This window comes from Cebus imitator, unplaced genomic scaffold, assembly GCF_001604975.1.
Source record: "Cebus imitator isolate Cc_AM_T3 unplaced genomic scaffold, Cebus_imitator-1.0 Scaffold81, whole genome shotgun sequence".
In the NCBI taxonomy this organism is placed as follows: domain Eukaryota; kingdom Metazoa; phylum Chordata; class Mammalia; order Primates; family Cebidae; genus Cebus; species Cebus imitator.
This window is the reverse complement of record NW_016107396.1, coordinates 3,164,422-3,187,577: the sequence shown is the minus strand read 5'-3', so window position 1 is coordinate 3,187,577 and position 23,156 is coordinate 3,164,422. Positions and strand designations below refer to the sequence as shown.

Sequence of the window (23,156 nt, the reverse complement as noted above, 5' to 3'; positions counted from 1 at the left end):
AAAAAAAAAAAAAAAAAAAAAAGACAGAAACTTACAGCTAAAATCATACTTAGCAAAAGACTAAGATTAGGAACAAGCAAGGATATCTGCTTCCATCACTTCCATTTAACATTGTAGTAAAGATGCTATTCAGTACAATGGGCAAGAAAAAGGAAATAAATGGCATCCAGATTAAAAAACAAGAACAATTGTTTTTATTCACAGATACTATAGAAGTCTAAGCATAAAGTCCTGGTGGTTCATACCTGTAACTCTAGAGCTTTAGGAGCTGAGGCAGGTGGATCACTTGAGGCCAGGAGTTTAAGACTAGCTGGGCAACATAGCAAGACCCCATCTCTATAAACAAAAGAGTTTGAAAAGCATAAAATCAAATGCTGTCTATTAAAAAAGTTACTAGAACTAATAAGTGAGCTTACCAATTTTATAAGATATGACATAAATATGTGAAAATCAATCATTTTAAAGACTGGCAAAAATAAATTGAAAGTAAAAGAATACAATTTACAGTAGCATTAAAAATGTGAATGACCCCTACAATGGATATACTCTGGAGATAAAGAAGACCTAAATAAATCAAGAGATATATCATGTTCATAAATCAGAAGATTCAATATTCCTATAATCTTAGTTTTATATGTATTGTTGTACACATCAATGCAATCCCAGTAAAAATCCTAGCAAGCTTTTTTTCTAAAGTTGATAGGTACATTTTAGAATTCATATGGAATTGGAAAGAATAAAAATGTTGGAAAGTTTATACTACCTGACTTTAATACCTACTACCAAGCTATGGTAATCAGAAAGCATGGTGTTGGTATCAATATTGACAAACAGATTATTAGAACAGATTAAAGAGTCCAGATATAGATCCAGACAAGTATGTTCAAATGATTTCTGACAAAAATACAAAAGCAATACAAGATGTATTTAACAAATTCTACTAGAGGAATTGAATATCCATGAACAACAAAAAAAATGAACTTCAGTCTGTATCTTGCACCATACTCCAAAATTAACTCAAAACAGATGTTTTTACAACTAACGGTAAAACATAATAATATAAAACATCTAAAAATATATAAGAGAAATCTTTGTGATCTTGGGTAAAGCAAAGATTCTTAGATACAACACCAAGCGCATATCCTCAAAAGGAAAAAAATAATAACAACTTAAACTTCATCAAAATTGAGAACTTCTTTCCTTTGAAAAATCCCTTTTTAAAAAATTGAAAGATAACAACAAACAAGTAGAATATATATTTCCAAATTACCTCTCTGATAAAGTACTTGTATCCAGATTATTCACATATATCCTTTAAAACTCAAAAATAAGAGCAAATAACTGAATGAAAGATTTAAACAAATACATCATCGATTATCGATCCAAGATGGTCGAATAGGAACAGGTTTGGAGTGCAGTTCCCAGCAAGAACAGTGTAGAGGGTGAGTGCCCACCACATTTCCAAACAAATTTTCACTGCCCACAGACCAAGATATTCCTGGGCCAAAAAGCGCCATGAGTTTTCAGCATGATGGTTTCAGCCAGTGCTGGGTTGGCGCACAGAAATTCACACAAATCTGGGGGACCTTTTCAACTGGTGCCTGGAATACCTGGAAGACAGAGCTGCCCATTCAACTGAGAGGGAGGGGGCAGAGACAGGGAGCCAAGTGATCTGGCTCAATGGATACCACCCCCACAAAACAAGCAATCTGAAACACTCTGGATTGAGAGTTTCCCAGCAAGCAGCAGTTGGACCCGGGACGGTCCAGCTCAGTGGGGGGAAGGGCATCCACCACTACTGAGGCAGTTCACGCAGCAGCTGGGCAGAGCCAGCAGCAGCTCAGCAATGACTCTGCTGGCAGACTGTGACTATACTACTCCATGCAGGGCAGGACATGTATGAAAAAAAGGCAGCAGCATGACAGGCTCTTATAAATAAAGCCTACCTTCCTAGGACAGAGAACCTGGGAAAAGAGGCAGTTATGAGCTCCACTGTAGCAGACTTAAAAATACCTGCCCAGCATCTCTGCACAGAACAACGGAGCTCTCAGCACAACACTTGAGCTCCTATAAGGGACAGACTGCCTCCTCAAGCAGCCCCCAATTCCCCTATGCCCAAAAAGACACCTCATAAAGGAGAGCTCAGTCTGGCATCTGGGCAGGTACCTTTCTGGGGCAAAGATAACCGAAGAAGAAACTCGCAGCAACCTTTACTGTTCTGCAGCCCCCATGGGTGATCCCCAGGCAAGCAGGGTCTGGAGTGGACCTCCAGCAGTCCTGCAGCAGAGGGGCCTAACTGTTAGAAGGAAAACTAAGAAACAGAAAGAAAGAACTTAGTCATCAACAAAAAGGACATCCACTCAGAGACCCCATCCAAAAGTCACTGACTACAAAGACCACAGGTAGATAAAGCCTGTGGGAAGAAACCAGCGCAAAAGGATGAAAACACCAAAAACCAGAAGGCCTCTCCTCCTCCAAAGGATCACAACTCTTCACCAGCTAGGATCAAAGATGGATGGAGAATGAATCTGAGGAATTAACAGAAACAGGCTTCAGAAAGTGAGTGATAACAAACTTCTCAGGGATAAAAGAACATGTGCTAACTCAATGCAAAGAAACTAAGAACCTAGAAGAAAGGTTAGATGAGATGCTAATTAGAATAAACAGTTTAGAGAAGAATATAAATGACTTGATGGAGCTGAAAAACACAGCATGAGAATTTCATGAAGCATACACAAGTTTCAATAGCCAAATTAACCAAGCAGAAAAAAGGATATCAGAGACTGAAGATCAACTCAATGAAATAAAATAAGAAGAAAAGAATAGAGAAAAAAGAGTTAAAAGAAATGAATAAAGCCTCCAAGAAACATGGGATTATGTGAAAAGACCTAATCTACATTTGACAGGTGTACCTAAATGTGACGGAGAGAATGAATCCAGGCTGGAAAATATTCTTCACTATATTATCCAGGAAAACTTCCCCAACCTAGCAGGCCAGACCACCATTCAAGTCCAGGAAATACAGAGAACACCACAAAGATATTCCTCAAGAAGAGCAACCCTAAGGCACATAATTGCCATATTCAACAGGGTTGAAATAAAGGAAAAAATGCTAAGGGCAGCCAGAGAGAAAGGTCGGGTTACCCACAAAGGGAAGCCCATCAGACTCATGATGGATCTCTCCGCAGAAACCCTCCAAACCAGAACAGAGTGGGGGCCAATATTTGACATCCATAAAGAAAAGAACTTTCAACCTAGAATTTCATATCCAGCCAAACTAAGCTTCATAAGTGAAAGAGAAAGAAAATCCTTTACAGACAAGCAATTGCTGAGAGATTTCATCACCACCAGGCCTGCTTTACAAGAGCTCCTGAAAGAAGCACTAAACAAAGAAAGGAACAACAAGTACCAGCCACTCCAAAAATGTACCAAATGGTAAAGACCATTGACAAAATGAAAAAAATAAAATGCGTCAACCAATGGGCAAAACATCCAGCTAGCATCAAAATGGCAGGATCAAATTCACACATAACAATATTAACCTTAAATGTAAAAGAACTAAATGCCCCAATCAAAAGACACAGACTGGCAAATTGTATAAAACATCAAAACCCATTGGTGTGCTGTATCCAGGAAACCCATTTCACGTTCAAGGACACACATAGGCTCAAAATAAAGGGATGGAGGAAGATTTATCAGGCAAATGGAGAGCAAAAAAAAGCAGGAGTTGCAATCCTAGTCTCTGATAAAATAGACTTTAAACAACAAAGATCAAAAGAGACAAAAAAGGGCATTACATAATGGTAAAAGGATCAATGCATCAAGAAGAGCTAATGATCCTAAATATGTATGCACCTAATACAGGAGCACCCAGGTATATAAAGCACGTTCTTAATGACCTAGAAAGAGACTTAGACTCCCATACAATAATAGTGGGAGACTTTAACACTCACCTGTCAAATTAGACAGATCAACAAGACAGAAAATTAACAAGGATATCCAGGACTTGAACTCAGATCTGGACCAAGCGGACCTAACAGAGACATCTACAGAAATCCCCACCCTAAATCCATAGAATACACATTCTTCTCAGCACCGCATTGCACCTACTCTAAAACTGGCCACATAATTGGAAGTAAATCACTCCTCATTAAATGCAAAAGAATGGAAACCAAAACCAACAGTCTCTCAGATCACAGGGCAATCAAACTAGAACTCAGAATTCAGAAACTAACTCAGAACCACACAGCTTCATTGAAACTGAACAACTGGCTCCTGAATGTAGACTGGATAAACAATGAAATGAAGGCAGAAATAGAGATGCTCTTTCAAACCAATGAAAAAGAAGACACAATGTACCAGAATCTCTGGGACCCATGTAAAGCAGTGTCTAGAGGGAAATTTATAGCAATAAATGCCCACATGAGAAGTAAGGAAAGATCTAAAATCAACAGCCTATCATCAAAATTGAAAGAACTAGAGGAGCAAGATCAAAACACCTCAAAAGCTAGCAGAAGACAAGAAATAACTAAGATCAGAGCAGAACTGAAGGAGATAGAGACACAAAAAACCCTTCAAAAAATCAATAAATCCAGGAGCTGGTTTTTTGAAAAGATCAACAAAATAGACAGACCACTAGCCAGATTAATAAAAAAGAAAAAAATGAATCAAGTAGATGCAATAAAAAATGATAAAGGGGATATCATCACTGATTCCACAAAAATGCAAACTACCATTAGAGATTACTACAAACAACTCTATGCACATAAACAAGTAAACCGGGAAGAAATGGATAAATTCCTGGGCACTTGCACCCTCCCAAGCCTAAACCAGGAAGAAGTTGAAACTTTGAATAGAACAATAACAAAGGCTGAAGTTGAGTCAGCAGTTAATAGCCTACCAGCCAAAAATAGTCCAGGTTCAGACGGGTTCACAGCTGAATTCTACATGATGTACAATGAGGAGCTAGTACCATTCCTTCTGAAATTATTCCAAATAATACAAAAAGAGGGAATTCTTCCCAAATCATTTTATGAGACACACATTATCCTGATACCAAAACCTGGCAGAGACTCAACAAGAAAAGAAAACTTCAGACCAATATCCATGATGAACATAGATGCAAAAATCTTCAATAAAATACTGGCAAACCGATTGCAACAGCACATGAAAAAGCCTATCCATCACAATCAAGTAGGCTTCATTCCAGGGATGCAAGTCTGGTTCAACATACGCAAGTCTATAAATGTAATCCACCACATACACAGAACCAAAGACAAAAACCACATGATTATCTCAATAGATGCAGATAAGGCCTTTGACAAAATTCATCAGCTCTTTATGCTAAAAACTCTCAATAAACTAAGTATCAAAGGCACATATCTCAAAACAATAAAAGCTATTTATGACAAACCTACAGACAATATCACACTGAATGGGCAAAAATTGGAAGCATTCCCTTTGAAATCCAGCACTAGACAAGGATGCCGTCCCTCACCACTCCTATTCAATATAGTATTGGGAGTTCTAGCCAGAGCAATTAGGCAAGAAAAAAAAAAATAAAGGGTATTCAATTAGGAAAAGAGGAAGTCAAATTGTCTCTATTTGCAGATGACATGGTTGTATATTTAGAAGATCCTATCATTTCAGCCCCAAATCTCCTTAAACTGATAAGCAACTTCAGCAAAGTCTCAGGATACAAAATCAATGTGCAGAAATCACAAGCATTTCTAGACACCAATAACAGACTAACAGAAAGCCAAATCATGAGCAAACTCCCATTCACAATTTCTAAAAAGAGAATAAAATAACTAGGAATACAACCAAAAAAGGATGTAAAGAACCTCTTCAAGGAGAACTACAAACCACTACTCAAGGAAATAAGAGAGAACACAAACAAATGGAGAAACATCCCATGCTCATGGTTAGAAAGAATCAATATCATGAAAATGGCCATACTGCCCAAAGTAATTTATAGATTCAATGCTATCCCCATCAAGCTACCAATGACCTTCTTCACAGAACTGGAAAAAAACCACCTTAAACTTCATATGGATCCAAAAGAGAGCCCACATAGCCAAGACAATCTTAAGTAAAAAGAACAAAGCCAGAGGCATCACACTATCTTATTTCAAACTATACTACAAGGCTACAGTAATTTAAACAGCACAGTTCTGGTACCAAAACAGAGATATAGACCAATAGAACAGAACAGAGGCCCTGGAGGCAATGCCAACAGTGTTGGGAAAACTGGCTAGCAGTGTGCAGAAAAACTGGACCCCTTCCTCACACCTTACACTAAAATTAACTTCAGATGGATTAAGGACTTACACATAAGACCTAACACCATAAAAATCCTGTAAGAAAACCTAGGCGAAACCATTCAGGACATAGGCATAGTCAAGGACTTCGTGACTAAAACACCAAAAGCATTGGCAACAAAAGCCAAAATAGACAAATGGGACGTAATTCAACTCCAGAGCTTCTGCACAGCAAAAGAAACAATCATTAGAGTGAACCGGAAACCAACAGAATGGGTAAAAATTTTTGCAATCTACCCATCTGACAAAGTGCTAATATCTAGAATCTACAAAGAACTAAAACAGATTTACAAGAAAAAAAAACAAGCAAGCAAACCCATCCAAAAGTGGGCGAAGGATATGAACAGACACTTTTCAGAAGAAGATATATATGAGGTCAACAAACATAACAAGAAATACTCATCGTCACTGACTACTAGAAAAATGCAAGTCAAAACCACATTGAGATACCACCTCATACCAGTTAGAATGGTGATCATTAAAAAATCTGGAAACAGATGCTGGAGAGGATGTGGAGAAATAGGAACACTTTTACTTTGTTGATGGGAGTGTAAATTAGTTCAACCATTGTGGAAGACAGTGTGGCGCTTACTCAAGGACCTAGAAATAAAAATTCCATTTGACTCAGCAATCCCATTACTGGGTATATACCCAAAGGATTATAAATCCTTCTATTATAAAGACACATGGTCACATATGTTCATAGCAGCACTGTTTACAATAGCAAAAACCTGGAACCAACCCAAAGGCCCTTCGATGGTAGACTAGACAAGGAAAATGTGGCACATATACACCATGGAATACTATGCAGCCATAAAAAATGATGAATTTGTGTCCTTTGCAGGAACATGGATGAATCTGGAAACCATTATTTTCAGCAAAATGACACAAGAATAGAAAATCAAACACCACATGTTCTCACTCATAGGCGGGTGATGAACAATGAGCACACATGGACTCAGGGAGGGAAGCATCACACACTGGGGTCTGTTGGGGGGCTAAGGGAGGTACAGCAGGGGGGTTGGGGAGATCAGGGAGGAATAACATGGGGAGAAATGCCAGATGTAGGTGATGGGGGGATGGAGGCAGCAAACCACATTGCCATGTGTGTACCTATGCAACAATACTGCATGATCTGCACATGTACCCCAGAACCTAAAGTACAATTAAAAATTAAGTAAGTAAATAAATAAATGAATAAAACAAATACGCCACCAAAGAAGGTGGAAAATAAGCTTGTGAAAAGATGCTCAGTGTTATTAGTCATAAGGAAAACACAAAGCAAAATCAAAATGATGACCAATTATAATGTCTAAAATTTTAAAAGACAGGCTACCCTGAATATTCACAAAGATATGGGCAAGCTCAATGTTATTAGTCATAAGGAAAACACAAAATAAAACCAAAACGATAACCAATTAGAATGTCTAAAATTTTAAAAGACAGGTTATACCAAGTATCAACAAAGGTGTAGACAAATGGAACTTCATACACTGATGGTGGCAATATAAATACTGCATATACTTTAGAAAACAGGTTGATAATTTCTTTAAAATGTAAACATAAGTTACTGTATGATCCAAGCATTCTGCTTTTATGTATTCACTCCAAGATAAATCATGGTGTATGTTCACCCAAAAAATTGTACAGATGTGTATGTATCCAATGAAATACTACTTACCAATCAAAAGGACCAAATATGGATACACACACAACATGGACAAAGTATATCTTTCACTCAACATACTTTAGACAACATGTTGACATAGTTAGACAACATAGTTTAGAACATGCGGCATTTGACTTTCTGTTCCTGTGTTAGTTTGCTAAGAATAATGTCTAAACTATGTTGAGTGAAATAAGTCAGACAAAAAGAGAGTACATACAGAATGATTCTGTTTATATAGATTCTATGAAGTGCAAACCGACAGTGATGGAAAGCAACCAGAGGGAACAGAAGGAAAGATAGAAGGAAGAGATTCAAAAGGAATGATGGATGTATACTCTACCAACGTTGTGGTAATGGTCTCATGGGTGTACATATTCAAAACTTATCCAATCGTAAATTTTAAGTATGCATGGTTTATTTTTGCCAGTTTTACCTCAATAAAAATATTAAAAAGTATTGGTCACCTCTAGTCATAGTCCCTTCACAATTTCCACAGCTCGGATTTCAGCCTCTTTGGCTGTTGTTTGGGCCATATTCCTCTTTTCTCTCTCACCTATTCCCTTCATTTTCTTTTTAAAAATTTTTTTTAATTTTTTAATTTTTGAAACTTGTATTTTAGGTTCAAGGGTACACGTGCGGGCTTGTTATATAGGTAAACTCTTATCATGGAGGTTTGTTGTACAGATTTCAGCACACATGAATTAAGCCTGCTACCCAATAGTTATTTCTCTGATTCTCTCCCTCCTCCCACTATCTACCCTCAAATAGGCCCCAGTGTATGTTGTTCTCCTCTTTGTCTCCATATGTTCTCATTGTTTAGCTCCCAATTATAAGTGAGAACATGTGGCATTTGACTTTCTGTTTCTGTGTTAGTTTGCTAAGAATAATGGGCTGCAGCTCAATTCATGTTCCTGCAAAGGACGTGATCGCATTCGTTTTATGACTGCATAGTATTTCATGGTGTATATGTACCACATTTTATATATCCAATTTGCTACTGATGCTATTCCTTTTATTTTCTTGTGCCCAGCAAATCAACCTTCTCTCTCTAGTTTTATCCTGTACCTCACTTTGCACACCTGAGGTTAGCTTTAAAATTATGATTTTAAATGCTTCTCAGATCATATTCTTACAAAAAGCATTCACCAAGGCTCTGGGGAAAGCTATTTTCTTTTTTCTTTTCTTTCTTTTTTGTCTAGTTTTATCTAGTACTATAAATGACCCATATTATCTTGATGATTCAGAGTTGTATTATCATCCCTGGTTATTTTACTACAATAAGGTTGGCATCTACTGAGACCTACTTTATCTCTATACATTTTATCTCTTTCCAAATTGGCTCAGATTCCTGAGCTTTAAAATATTCTTGTCTCCACTTTTTAGAGTTTCTCTTCTCTTTGCTCATTGTCAAACAGATTGTCAGCTGTCACTTCTACTGTTTTCATGTGTCTGTTTAGAGAATCGTCACACTTTCTTTCATTGTAATTTCCTGTCTCTTAACTGTTTTGATTCGGAAAACCTATAAGCAAGGGATTAAAAACAATGTGTAAATTTGGAATAAATCTAGAATCTGAGTGGGTAACTTGAGGCTTACTTTGTGAGTTAAAGTGCATTGTATCTTTGCCATTAATTTTGACACTTTTTTTTTCCAAGATAAATGACACATGTGATGTTAGTGTATCTAATTCCCAAGGGAACTGTAGAAATGAGAATTCCTGTTTTCCCAGTGGAAAACATTCATTAGTTTTCTGGAGAATAATTTGCCAAGGTTGTCTTTTGTAAGAACTATTTTCAGTGCCCCTTTTTATTTATGTAGATATTTCCAATATATCTTTTTGTAGATGTCATAGTATTGTACAATGAGTCTGTTCTATGAGCAATCGATTATTTACCTGAAAGCTGTTAGAATAATACAATAAAATAAATTTGACCACAGCCATACCAAGTTCTGTAATTTTTCTAGTTTAATGTTCAAATAATGTGACTGATAAAAATAGTGTAACTAAAGCAGTACAGATGCCTTTAATGAGTGCTCTGTCTGTGATCATCTGAGTTCAGATTTGTATCTTCAACAGTAAGTATTTAGCATTCTCCAGCCCTTCTTGCACTCGCAATGCTTTTCCAATTTAAAATTTACACATAAGATCCGATTTGATTTATTTCTTGGCATATATGAATTATGTAATGATTGCTAAGGAGCAAACACCATTAAAATGGGTAACTAGACATTGAAGTTAAACATTCCTTTTACATATCATTCTATTAACTTTGTGTCATCTTTTTAAATCTAAGCCTAAACAAATATATCTTTGCTTGGAGATAATTGTGGCTCAGAGGTTGTCATTTAGAAGATTGTGTTTTGCCATACTGCTTTAAGATGCATTTTTTAAAAGGAGCAGTGTTCTTTCTTATTTCAGCACTTGGGAGGTTCAGGAAATGCTCCCCTCTCCCACCACAACTAGAGTGAAATTTGCTTAGGGATAAAGTCAGGGGACGTGTTTAGTTCTTCATTTGCTTGACCTCCGCAGCACGTGATAATACTGATCAGTTACATCCTTGCAACACCGCCAGCCATCATGCGTTGAGTCACTTCTGCATCTCTTAATTTCCATAATGTCATGCTCTCCTCATTTCTCCTTTTCCTCTCTGGACTCTCAGTCACCTTGTCAGCTCCACTTTCTCTGCCTACTCCCTAAACACTGAAGTTCCCAAGAACTTTGTTCTAGATCTTCTTCTCATACCGTAATAAACAGTCTCCTAACTGTAACTACCAAACATGTGCTAATAATTTGCAATTCTGGATCTGCAGCCCAGAACTCATTCCCAAAGGGAAACTCTTTGTGCCTACTGCCTTCTGGATCCCTTCACTCCATTATTTCACAGTTTTAGATGTATGACTTTGATTTTTCTGTCCACAGGCAACAGGTCCTCGGGGTTTATTAAAGGAAGATGCCAAAGGCTCTCTTCAGAAAAGCTTCAGGATTCTTAATGAAGCCAAGAAGTTAGCAAATGATGTAAAACGTAAGTGTGGCCATAGATTTTATTACATTCCAGTTAATTGTGTTGTTACTGATAAGATATTCTATCACACCATTGGAGAATATAATTTCTTTAGCATGATTTTTGTGATGATTCTATAATCTATTTAATGCAAGTAAACTTTCTCACTAGTTTTATAAATTTTGTCTGCCTATCTCACTTCAACTGGGGTAATATTTCATAATTTGTAAGTCTTATTTCTATAGCATCACTTCACCTGCATGTAACATATAGTAACTTTTAGCATAATAAGTTTTTAAGAGTATCAAACCCAGGCCATCCGTAGTGGTTCATGCCTGTGATCCCAGTGTTTTGGGAGGCTGAGGCAGGAGGATCACTTGGGGCCAAGAATTTGAGACCAGTCAGGGAAGCATAGCAAGATCCTTTCTCTAGAAAACGTTTTTAAAAAATTTAGCCAGGTGTGGCAGCATGAGCTCATAGGCATACCTACTTGGAAGGCTGAGGCAGGAGGATCACTTTAGGTCAGCGGTTTGAAGTTACGGTGAGTTGTGATCACACTAATATACACCAGCCTGGGTGAAAGTGTAAGACCCTGTCTCTAAAAAGAAAAACAAAATTAAATACATTTTTCTTTTTTTTTTTTTTGAGACAAAGTCTTGCTCTGTCACCCAGGCTGGAGTACAATGGTGTGATCTTGGCTCACTGTAGCCTCTGCCTCCCAGGTTCAAGTGATTCTCCTGCCTCAGCCTCCTGAGTATATGGGATTACAGGTGTGTGCCACCATTCAGCTAATTTTTTTCTTTTGAGTAGAGATGGGGTTTCATCGTGTTGATCAGGATGGTCTCAAACTCCTGACCTCAAGCAGTCCTCCCACCTCGGCCTCCAAAAGTGCTGGGATTACAGGCATGTGCCACCATGCCCAGCCCTAAATACATTTTTCTTGTATTTTATTTCTTATTCAAGGGTCAAAATGCACAAAATATCTACTGCTATATTATGGGTTTTGTTTTAAGAATATATCATTAAACATGGCTGCTCTCTATACAAGCCGGTTTATTATCTCATGCACGTATCTCTTGTTTCTCATTTGAATTGCCACCTGTTTCTCTCCCCAGTTTCATTCCCTACTGTTTTCTGTCTCATATCTCTCTTCCCAACCTTACCAAAGTATTCGCAATTCCTCCCAAACATGCTACTATTCCAAGCCTTCATGTTTTCAGTATTATTTCTTCCTTGGAATGCCTCATCCTTCATCTCTCTTCTTTGTCTAACTTATTTCTCCCAGACCTTCAGGATTTAATTCAAATACCATCATTTCTATGAAACCTAACACCTCATCTGATTTACATTCCCTCTCTCTGGTGTACTTATCTCATAGACTTGTCAAACCACCACGATCATGGACTAATTAATAGCCATCTTTTTTTTTAATTAAAAAAATTTTATTGATGCATAATAGATGTATATATTTTTGGCATTTCATCTTCTCAAGGAAAGACATGAGGTTTTGTTAACTGTATATTTCTAATATGCATAATAGTGGCCAGCGCAAATGAGGAAATACTTATTTTTTTACAATAGGTAGTGTTGGTGTTACGTCAGAAAGAAAAGAGATTTAAAAATCATTTATATTTGGCATGTTTTGGTCTCAGTAGAGGCCGATATAGAATTATAAGTTCTATCTCCATTATAAGTAACATTTTAATAGTACAATTCTTCGGGCTGTGTATTACAGGTGAAATAAAACTCCCTACATACCTAATTCTGCACAGCAGGTACCTCTTATTACAATCTGAAGCATGACTATAAAAAGCCAAAACCTGTGTTTCTATTGCACAAGTGGATTCAACCCCGTGACTTTATGGTCACTTCCTCCTATCTCATACCCTTGCCCAGGGCTGGGAATAGGGAGGAAGTGAGTGAAGTGAGTTCTGCGAGTTCAGGAACCAATCCTGTCTTTAAGATTTTAATAATACCAGGGCCCTGTCTTTGCCTCTGTTTCCCCACAGACACTGATATTATAAAAATGAAGATTGAGTCCACTTGTCCCATAGGAACACAGGTTTTAGCTTTCTACAGTCACTCTTCAGATGGCAATAAGAGCTATTTGCTGTGCAGAATTATGCATGCAAGGAGTTTTATTTTGCCTGTAGTACACAGTCCAAAGGATTGTGTACTATTAAAGTGTCATTTATAACAGAGATCAAATTTGTTCATCATGTATCTTGTTTATTGCATAATTTTGATTTTTTACATACTGCATTAAAATATTTTTATCTTGCCTGCAGAATTTTTTAATGCACCTTTAAATTTTGCACCTGAGCTGAGTGCCTTAATCACCTCATGCTCCCCCAGTCCTGCCCTTGCCTCTATTTCCCCATAAACACTGATATTATAAAAATAAAGAAAAAAATTACGTTTAGGCATTTTTTTTCTAAGAGAAAGGGAAATCTAAAGAAAAGCATGGTAGAAAGGATTAGGAGATAGAAATGTTCGTTAGTTTAAATGTCTTTTTTTGTAGTTCAGGTAGTGCATTATTTAAAGTAATGAAAACCCACAAACTACTGAAGTAATAATTCCTCTAGAAAACCAAGCCAAGGCTATGACGGAGATGGGAATGTTTTCTTGCTACATTATGACATTTCTCTGATTTGTGGTCAATTACACTGGTTATAAAATGGCTGTTAATCAGGGAAATGCCATATATTACCACCAGGAACTGCTGAAATAGGCCCTACAGAGAAAAACTCTTGACAGCAGCTATTAAAATAGAGATTTAGTCATTTCTCTCTCTATGGTGCCTGGAGTTAGAAGGAATAAAAATGGTGGGGCCAGTATACCCCCCATATTTCTAATGTGTTGCTTGGTTCAGTTCAGTACAGTTCAGTTAGTTCATGAGCTTTAGTCATGAATGACTTAGTACTGCTCCCTGCCATTTTTATGCTGTCCTTGCCTTGAGGGAGTCTGAACTTGCCAGGAGCAATTTGTTTTGCTTTTTAATTTTTGAATATACATCTGTTAAAAGTAAATTTGCCCTTGTATGAGTTTGAGATTTGAAGCCTGCCTTGCACTGATCGAATGTCTGTGGAGATAAAAGACATTTTGTTGATGGATATGAGGCTTGGTACAAATTGATGGATGACTGAAAGAGTGAGAAGATGAATTAATACCACCAGGTGAATTAATACTACTTTGCAGGTGGACAAGAAATTTTTTTAGGCCGGGCGCAGTGGCTCATGCCCTGTAATTCCAACATTTTGGGAGGCCGAGGTAGGCAGATTGTTTGAGCCCAGGAGGTCAAGAACAGCCTGGGCCACATGGTGAAACCCCATCTATACAAAAAAAGAAAAAAATTAGCCAGGCATGATGGCGTGCGCCTATAGTCCCAGCTACTCAGCTAGTCAGGAAGCTGAAATGAGAGGATGACCAGAGCCCACGAGGCAGAGGTTTCAGTGAGCCAAGATTGCTCTATTGCACTCCAGCTTGGGTGACAGAGTGACAGCCTGTCTCAAATAATAATTAATTAATAATAAAAACTTTAAAAAATTGCCGGGCGCGGTGGCTCACGCCTGTAATCCCAGCACTTCGGGAGGCCAAGGCAGGTGGATCACGAGGTCAAGAGATCGAGACCATCCTGGTCAACATGGTGAAACTCCGTCTCTACTAAAAATACAAAAAAAATTAGCTGGGCATGGTGGCGCGTGCCTGTAATCACAGCTACTCAGGAGGCTGAGGCAGGAGAACTGCCTGAAGCCAGGAGGCGGAGGTTGCAGTGAGCCAAGATCGCGCCATTGCACTCCGGCCTGGGTAACAAGGGCGAAACTCCGTCTCAAAAAAAAAAAAATTTAAAAAAATTTCAGTAAAATACTAACTTCAGATTCTCTTGGAATGTGTACAAGGCAAGGAAAAAGTAGAGCTTGGTTTATTAAAAGTTTGAGAATACTAAGATTTTTAAATTGTACATCTTATCTTATACTGACTGACTTTTCAGTTGTATTTCCTTCTTAATTTATATCCAATTTTTGTCTTTGCCCAAGATAAATGAAATTAATTAATTACTTAGGAAAAAAGTAGGTAACATGTCCACCTGGCGCGGTTGCTCATGCCTGTAATCCCAGCACTTTGGGAGGCCAAGGCGAGCAGATCACCTGAGGTCAGGAGTTCAAGACCAGCCTGGCCAATGTGGTGAAACCCCATCTCTAGTAAAAATGCAAAAATTAGCTGGGCGTGGTGACGGGCACCTGTAATCCCAGCTACTCAGGATGCTGAGGTAGGAGAATTGTTTGAACCCAGGAGATTGAGGTTGCAGTGAGCCAAGATTGTACCACTGCATTCCAGCCAGGGCAACAGAGCTAGACTCTGTCTGAAAAAAAAGAAAAAAAAAGGTAACATGTCTATAAAATAGATAACACAGGAAATAAAAAGATCTATTCTCTGTAGCTTTGTGACAGCTTGTTTAAAGGAAGTGGTTTGTCTCATAGCACTATAGGCTGTGGTATATAAATACAGTTAACCTTTGAACAATGTGGGGATTGACAAGCATGAATCCCCTGCACAGTTGAAAATCCATGTATAACATTAGACTCTTCATAAAGTTGACTAAAAAAAAAACCTATTCCCAAGTGCAAGAATAATGAATCAGTGCATTGCTTGACATACGGTGCTGTCCCACATGGAGAACAGCATGCAACATTATTCCATCATTAAGTTTTATCAAACCAATTGAAACCTTCCTTCTATACTATGGACCTCCAAACGCTCAGCCATTCTATTCAGACAAATGGGTCATGAAGATCCTGAGATCACAGATGTAATACACTTGCAAATGCTACTCTGTTGAGATTCTGTGTTATTATTTTATGTTTTTTAAAAAGAGAATAAACTGGAATACTGCAGTGCTGCTAAACCGAAGTATGATACAGGAGCTCAGCTTTGACTAAGGGATCCTTTTATGATTAAAGATATACTCCTTTTGAATTTGCATACTACCAATTGCCTGAATCAGCCTTTCCATAGCAGGCATGTAAAAGACAAGCAAAATTGGCTCTACTGACAACAACTGTAGACTAAAAGGATGGCATTAAGCCTGGGTCCCCTGGCCCTCTGTGGTCTGGAGAACAAACCAGTCTTTTCTAGATGAATCTGCTGATCCTTCATACAGAGTTTTGGTTTCTCCTTTAGAGTGTGAATGGTGGAAATCAAAAAAGAAAACCAGGGTACACTTGGATTAGTAGGAAAAATGAAAAGTGGCAAAATGGTGACAAATAGGGAGGAGCAGGATCTATTAGAAAGATTTTCCCTAAGAGTGAGACGTAGCTTGTTATATCCAATCCCCCCATGTGAGTAGAGGGCAAAAAACGAACATTCAGAACAGTCCTGTATAACATCTCAGCAAGAGACAAAAGGCTGTGCGATACAAATGGGGTTACAGCAAAAAACTGATCTGTGCTTTGTTGTATGTTCAGAATCAGAGTCTGGGATTGTGTGGGGTTTTTTGGAAGTAAGTTAGTCAAGACCAGAGATAAACAGAAATGCCTTCAAGAACATGACAGATAATATTAAGGTGTGGTGTGGTCCTGTGTTAAACCAAAGAGTATTTGTCTTATTTTAAGGTATTAAATTTCAATTTTCTTTTTTTTTCCATTTATTTATTTTATTGCATTTTAGGTTTTGGGGTACATGTGAAGAACATGCAAAATTAAATTTCAATTTTCTTGCTGGTCAAAAGTAAACAAGCCTGCAAGCCTAGTCAGCATGTCTATAAGAGCCAAATGTGGGTGTTGATGTCATGTCTGGTGGTTTTAGTTTTTCAGTCCACTGGCTGCAGAGGGGGCTCCCCTTTATCTCAATATCCTAAATCTTTGCAGAACCTGCTACCAGACAAGTACATCTTCCCTCCTTTCCGGAAACTCCTCCTATGACCCCCTAGTGGGAGGAGGAGCATATGCAAGCATGGTGCTCATTGTGAACAAGATCTAATTTACTTTCAGATCAGAAGAGGGTTTCTCCATAACCTGACTCCCTGTAAAACAGTCACCTCTGAGGTTCCCATGCATGGTCACTCTAGTATATATGTTTGTCTGTGCAGAGTAAGTAATCGGATATAAAACACATCCCAAACTTGTGACAGCTACTGGGGAAAGGGAAGCACAGGAGTAACAGTCATGAAAGAAGGCTAGAAGTATAAAGGTTCAGAAAAACTATATCATTCCTAATCATTGTAACTAAACTCAGTGACTGCCTACATAATACAGAGAATTGGAGGGATTTCTCTAAAAAGTACAAAGACTGGGTGTAGCAACCTTATCAAATCAATTGTCTGGAGACCTAGGAGAGAAATACAGTTGTAGATTTCACCTTCTGTTCTTCCTCACTCAGGTGCTTTTCTTTCCTTCCTAGGTCTCAAGATCCTGCACTGGGTATTTGGGTTGGCTTAGGAGACAGGGTCTTTAGAAATCTCAAGAAGCCAACATTTGGGCATAGTGGCTTACGCCTGTAATCCCAGCACTTTGGGAGGCTGTGGCAGGCAGATGCTTCAAGACCAGGAGTTCAGACCAGCCTGGGCAACATAGTGAAACACTATCTCTACCAAAAATACAAAAAAGTAGCCAGGCATGGTAGTGTGAGCCGGTAGTTCCAGCTACTCCAGAGGCTGACGTGGGAGGATCACCTGAGCCAAGCCCAGGAGGTTGAGGCTGTAGCTGTGATCATGCCACTGCATGCCAGCCTGGGCAACAGAATGAGACCCTGTCTCAAAAAGAAAAAAAAAAAGATAAAGGACTATACAAGTGGATGAAAAAGTATAGTAAAACAATTCAAGTAAAATTGTACCTCCCATGTCCTTAAACTAGCCAAAGGTAGAAATACAACATAATATAATACAATTAATAAAATGTATAAAATCATCATATACTGTATAATTTAGTAAAGTTGGCCACACCTCATATGTAAAACAAAATTATTTAAGTGAAAGAACACTAACAATTTGAATAAACCGCTATTCAATAATTTTTCATTTTACTTCTGTAGTGAAAGTAATAAAAATTTTATACAAATTTATGACATAGTCGTCCAGAATGGACAAAGAGGCAAATACATTATTTCGTGCATCTCTATTTCTATTGTTATTATTTGTTTTGCAACATACTTTACTCTGTTTCACAGTTTGTTATTTTTGACACCTCTCTCTGTGACACCTGCTGCATCCATTCCATTTCCAAATCCTGCCAGATCTTTCTTTCCAAAAGAAAGAAAGTTCTGAAAGATTTTTCAGATCTGTTTCTTTCTGTTTCCCCAGTCACTGCTACTGCCACATAACTAATCCATTACCTTATAAGTTTGTATGACAGCAAACTCTGAGGCATTCTTCTCTTACCCCTATGCACAATTACCAAAACTGTCTTTCTCCAAATATTACATTTGCACCTTCATCGAATATTAACTGACTCTCATTCCTAGGCTGCGGCTTGTGGCTATACAGCTTGTCCGTAGCGCAACTCTAGTAGACATCATTTACGTGTGATGTCATTGTAAATGTACTATCGAAACTTTCCAGCAGATACGAGTAAAGAGTCTTGAGGAAGTGATAGTTTTCAAATAGGCACCAGGGTACTATGTGACCTAGGGTGTATTGCTATATGAAATCTGGACACTTTACTGATCCTTAGGCCAAAGGTTCTCCATGAATCTCCTTCCACTCAGCAAGCTGCGTTTGGACTCCTCTGCCATGCATACCCACCCCTCTCTCTACACTCATCCTCTGCCACCCTCTACTCACCGCATGTGGTTTCTCCCATCTGAAAGGCCCATGGCTCTTGTCTTTATCAATCTTCTTTATTATATTAATTAATATTATACAATGCCTCTGTAAGAACCAGTTTAAAATGAGATGTTTTTGATTAACCAAACTCAAATCACACTTTTACGGAACATACATTATTTTAAAAGATTATTTATAAAAATAAACACATATACTGACAATCTGATGTTGAACTATGCTGTTCTTGTTGATATATGATGTTGTAATTGCTCTTAAAATTCCTGTAACTTGATTTCTGCCGATTTTCGCTAAGTAAGAAACTCTCCAATGACATGTCATATTTTCTAATTCTTCTATCTCTCTCCAGCAACCTAAAAATTACTTTCTACATTCATCAATAAATGCTTTGTAAATAACCTGAAAATGTACAATATTGACATGTATATATGCCCAATTCTCTTAGCTAATTTTGGGGTATCAAGGTTTCACAAGAAACAAAAATCAACACTTTGGATTTAAGATAAAACTTTCCTTTAAAAAAGCCAAAAAGTAGAGACCTCATCTATACATTTTTTTTTTATAAAAATTTTTTAACTAGAAAAATAAACATATAAAGGCCAGGCTTGGTGGCTTAAGCATGTAATCTTAGCATTTGGGGAGGGCAAGGAGGGAGGATCGCTTGAGCTCAGAAGTTTGAGACCATCCTAGGCAACGTAGTGAGACCTTGTCTTTATATTTTTTGTAAAAAAAAAAAAACTTTTTAAATAAATAAGCCAAGAAGTAGACAAGATTAAGCAGACAAAATTGATTAATTAACTAAAGATAAGATTAACCTATACAGATTCTATTAACACTTCAGAGGAAGATCTGAATATTTGGGGGGAATTTTGTATTGGCTTTCCCAGCCTGCATTTCAAATTGGAATTTTAAATCCAATTTAAAATTCATTGTGTTTTAAAACATTGCCAGAGGAAAAATTTAAAAAGATATACCAAAGGAAATTTAATTATAGTACATTGCTTGCTTTAACAATGGGCAATATTTACATAATAATAATGTAAACAGTGAACTGGGACCATGTAGAATGTTTACAGTTATTTAAAGAGTCAACTATATTGAAACAAGGGTTTAAATGAGTACGCATATAAGAAAACTAAATCATTACCAATTATAATGACATCAATAGATAATTTATAAATTTAAAGCATCAATAAATAACATTAGAAACATATTTAATTTAATTTAATTAATTTATTTATTTTTTGAGACAGAGTCTTGCTTCATCAACAGGCACCAGGCTGGAGTGCAGTGGCACAATCTCAGCTCACTGCAACCTCCACCTCCTGGGTTCAAGTGATTCACCTGCCTCAGCCTCCTGAGTAGCTGGGACTACAGGTGTGCGCCACCACACCCAGCTAAATTTTGTATTTTTAGTAGGGATGGAATTTCACCATGTTGGCCAGGATGGTCTCGATCTCTTGACCTCGTGATCCACCCACCTCGGCCTCCCAAAGTGCTGTTTAGTTCTGTAAAGAAGGTATATTCCACCAGGAACAGCTACCAGGGTTCACAGTGAATGCCTTTAGGGTATGGGAGGCTTTAAAAGGAGTGAGACAGCAATCTACCACTTTTACTGGTCTGTTAGTACTATTTGGTTTTGAAACTTTGTTCATTGTTTTTGCAGAAATTGCTTAATATTAAAAAATACAGTAAGAAAACACTATCAGAGTCAGAAAGATCCATTGTCTCTAATGCATCAATTATTTACAGTCACAAGGCAACTGAGGAGACTTGGAGATATTTACATGGAGAGAATCCCCTCAATATTACCCCAAATAGCAAGCTAAGAACTGTAAATAATTTATATGTAACACCATATTTTTTCCTCACAACTTTCCTATATGGCAGGTGTCATTATTTATACTTGGAGTTTCAGAAAGGTTAGGTGAACTACTCCAGGCCCCACGGAAGTTACACAGTGGAGTCAACAGTGTAACTCAAGGTCATCTGGCTCCAAAGCTGTTGCTTTCAACCACTGCTAGACAAAAACCCTGAACTTCTTTCATAGTCCAGAAAGTGGTGCGTTAACATTCATGGCCTTAAAAAATGCTCAATAAATGAGTAAATTGAGTGAATATTCAAGAGTAGCGAAAATTACTCATTACCAGGAAGGTCAAAATCAAGGTTACCACATGACCTCATACAGGTCTTAGGCTTATCTCAAATTTTCTGCTTTACCACTACAGATAGAAACACTGCAGAGATTAACCTACGCTCTAAATCAGAAGCCCCCAGAACAAAGATGAAGCACACTTGAAGAAAAAGAAATTATATCAACTACATTTTTTCTACAAGGAAATCTAAAATAGGAATATTCTTTTATATTTTGGAAAACAAACAAATCAAAAGTCACAATGAGTCTGTACAAGTAATAGTTCATAAATCAAATGCCATGGAAGTGAAGAAGTTCATTGCAAATGTTATCTTCACGGCAATTTGGCAGTAGACTTCATTTAACTAGGTCCTTTTAAAAGTAGTCGCATTTTCCTGAATTTCATCCTTGTAAATGGGGAATTCTTTCAGGGCACTTATTTGTGCACTGTTCATATTAATAAAAAAAAACGAAAATTGTATTTGGGAAACTCAACTGGATGGAATTTGAATAGTCAGATTAAACATTTCTACTAAAATGTGTTAAAATCATCCTGATATTTAGTTGTAAAGTAAGGAATATATATGTATGTATACATATGCTTAGGAAATATAAAAAGGAAATAAACTTAGAATCTGGACCAAGTAGTTTAAATGAAGAAGAAATAAAGTCATAAATAACATTAGTATAATAAAAACTGGTAAAACACACCAGGAAAATTTTCAAACTAATGTCAATGTATTACCTTTTACTAACTGCCTATGGTAAATCCAGCACTTTCTCAAAAATCTCCCAATTTATTTTCCGTATCAGTCACATGAAGGAAGATGTTATCTTTATTTGACACATCTAAAAACAGATAGAAATGACATTTGAACCCACATCTTCCAACCCTGTGTCTTACAACGATTTCATTGTACCAGAATATTTTTTAATTACTAGAATTGTATAAAGCAAAGCATTACTAATGATCAGTGAAATAATGTGTAGCAGCTCTATTTTGAGATCATACATAGTTAGTTCTAATATAACTAAGCCCTAATTTATATTTAGCACCATGCCAAAGACACGATAAACATGAGTAACTGCTCATTATTAGTGCAAACGACTGGAAACTCTGCCTTGCAATTTTTATTCTGGATATATCTATCCTGTGACATTTCAATGGGCATGTGACAAAGGAAAATTACACTGTCCGTGTGTTCTCAGTTGACCCTTGCCTGCTCTACTTCTTCCATTTCCTCATTTTGTGAGCCTTGCCTTTGCCAAACTAATTCTTGGGCATTTGTCTTCTGTATGAAGAGAATATGAGAAAGGGAGAGCTAGAACTAAAGATATATGTATGTGTAGCCTTTGAGTTTTGGTGAATGCGATCTGTAGAGAAAAAATAGAATGACTAGGCTTCTGTTATTGGGTAGGAGAGCTGAAGGAATAAAGAGAGGGAATCTAAAAAATGTAACTGTGGATTATAAATTAAATCTTCATCTTCTCCAGAAATCACAAGTAAAAAAATTCAGTTGGATTTCCTTTTAACTATCAATAATTCTGTTTCTTCACCCTTGTTACAATCCAAACTGAACCACAAGAGTTCTTTCTTACATTTTAATTATGGATACACTATGTCTCCTCCATCTTTTGGTTAAAATCAGTCTTGGAGTGCTGATTTTTCTAGATTTTTCTCTCTATCATTTTGTAAGCTCCATCCTGAAATTTGCAATTCTTCTCTGAATAGCTTCTACTCATCTAATTCTATCACCAAAACTACAAAATGTTTAAACTTGGTTCAAGAAATTCCAGAAACTACTTTAGAAAAAAATGATCAGCATAAGAGAGGGCAAATTAATAAGTATCAGAGTCAAGCAGCTGAAACATTAAACAAAAAATCAGAACAAGGTCAGAATATAATTCTGTATTTTTGTAACTTGCTAGAACAAAAAATACAGAGCGTCATAATCATTGCTTTGGAACTTGAGAGGCAGCAGCAAAAATATTCTTCAGGTCAGACTTTCTTCTGAACAATTGGCCCAATTATTCAGACAGTATTTTGCTATCAGAATGCAGAAAGTGGTATAAACCCAGGGATCCCCTTCAAATTAATGATTTTCTTCATCATACATGAATATCTTGCTTGCCAGAACATTTGAATGCTTCGTTATTTTAAAAATTAAATTCAATCAAGAAGCTAAAAAAGGAAATTTCTACAGTTCCATTTTCTTAAGTGTTGAAGACTGTCAAGCTAATATCAAAAGAGCAGCT

At 37.2% G+C, this 23,156-nt stretch overlaps 1 protein-coding gene across 1 annotated transcript in view; it reads left to right on the top strand.

Annotated features, from left to right (window-relative positions):
- LAMA2 (laminin subunit alpha 2) overlaps positions 1-23,156 on the top strand; it is a 621,613-nt gene that overhangs the window by 518,888 nt on the left and 79,569 nt on the right. The window contains exon 40 of the mRNA XM_017533228.2: positions 10,908-11,010. Within this exon, the coding sequence (XP_017388717.1) occupies positions 10,908-11,010 (103 nt within the window). The remainder of the gene's footprint in view (positions 1-10,907; positions 11,011-23,156) is intronic.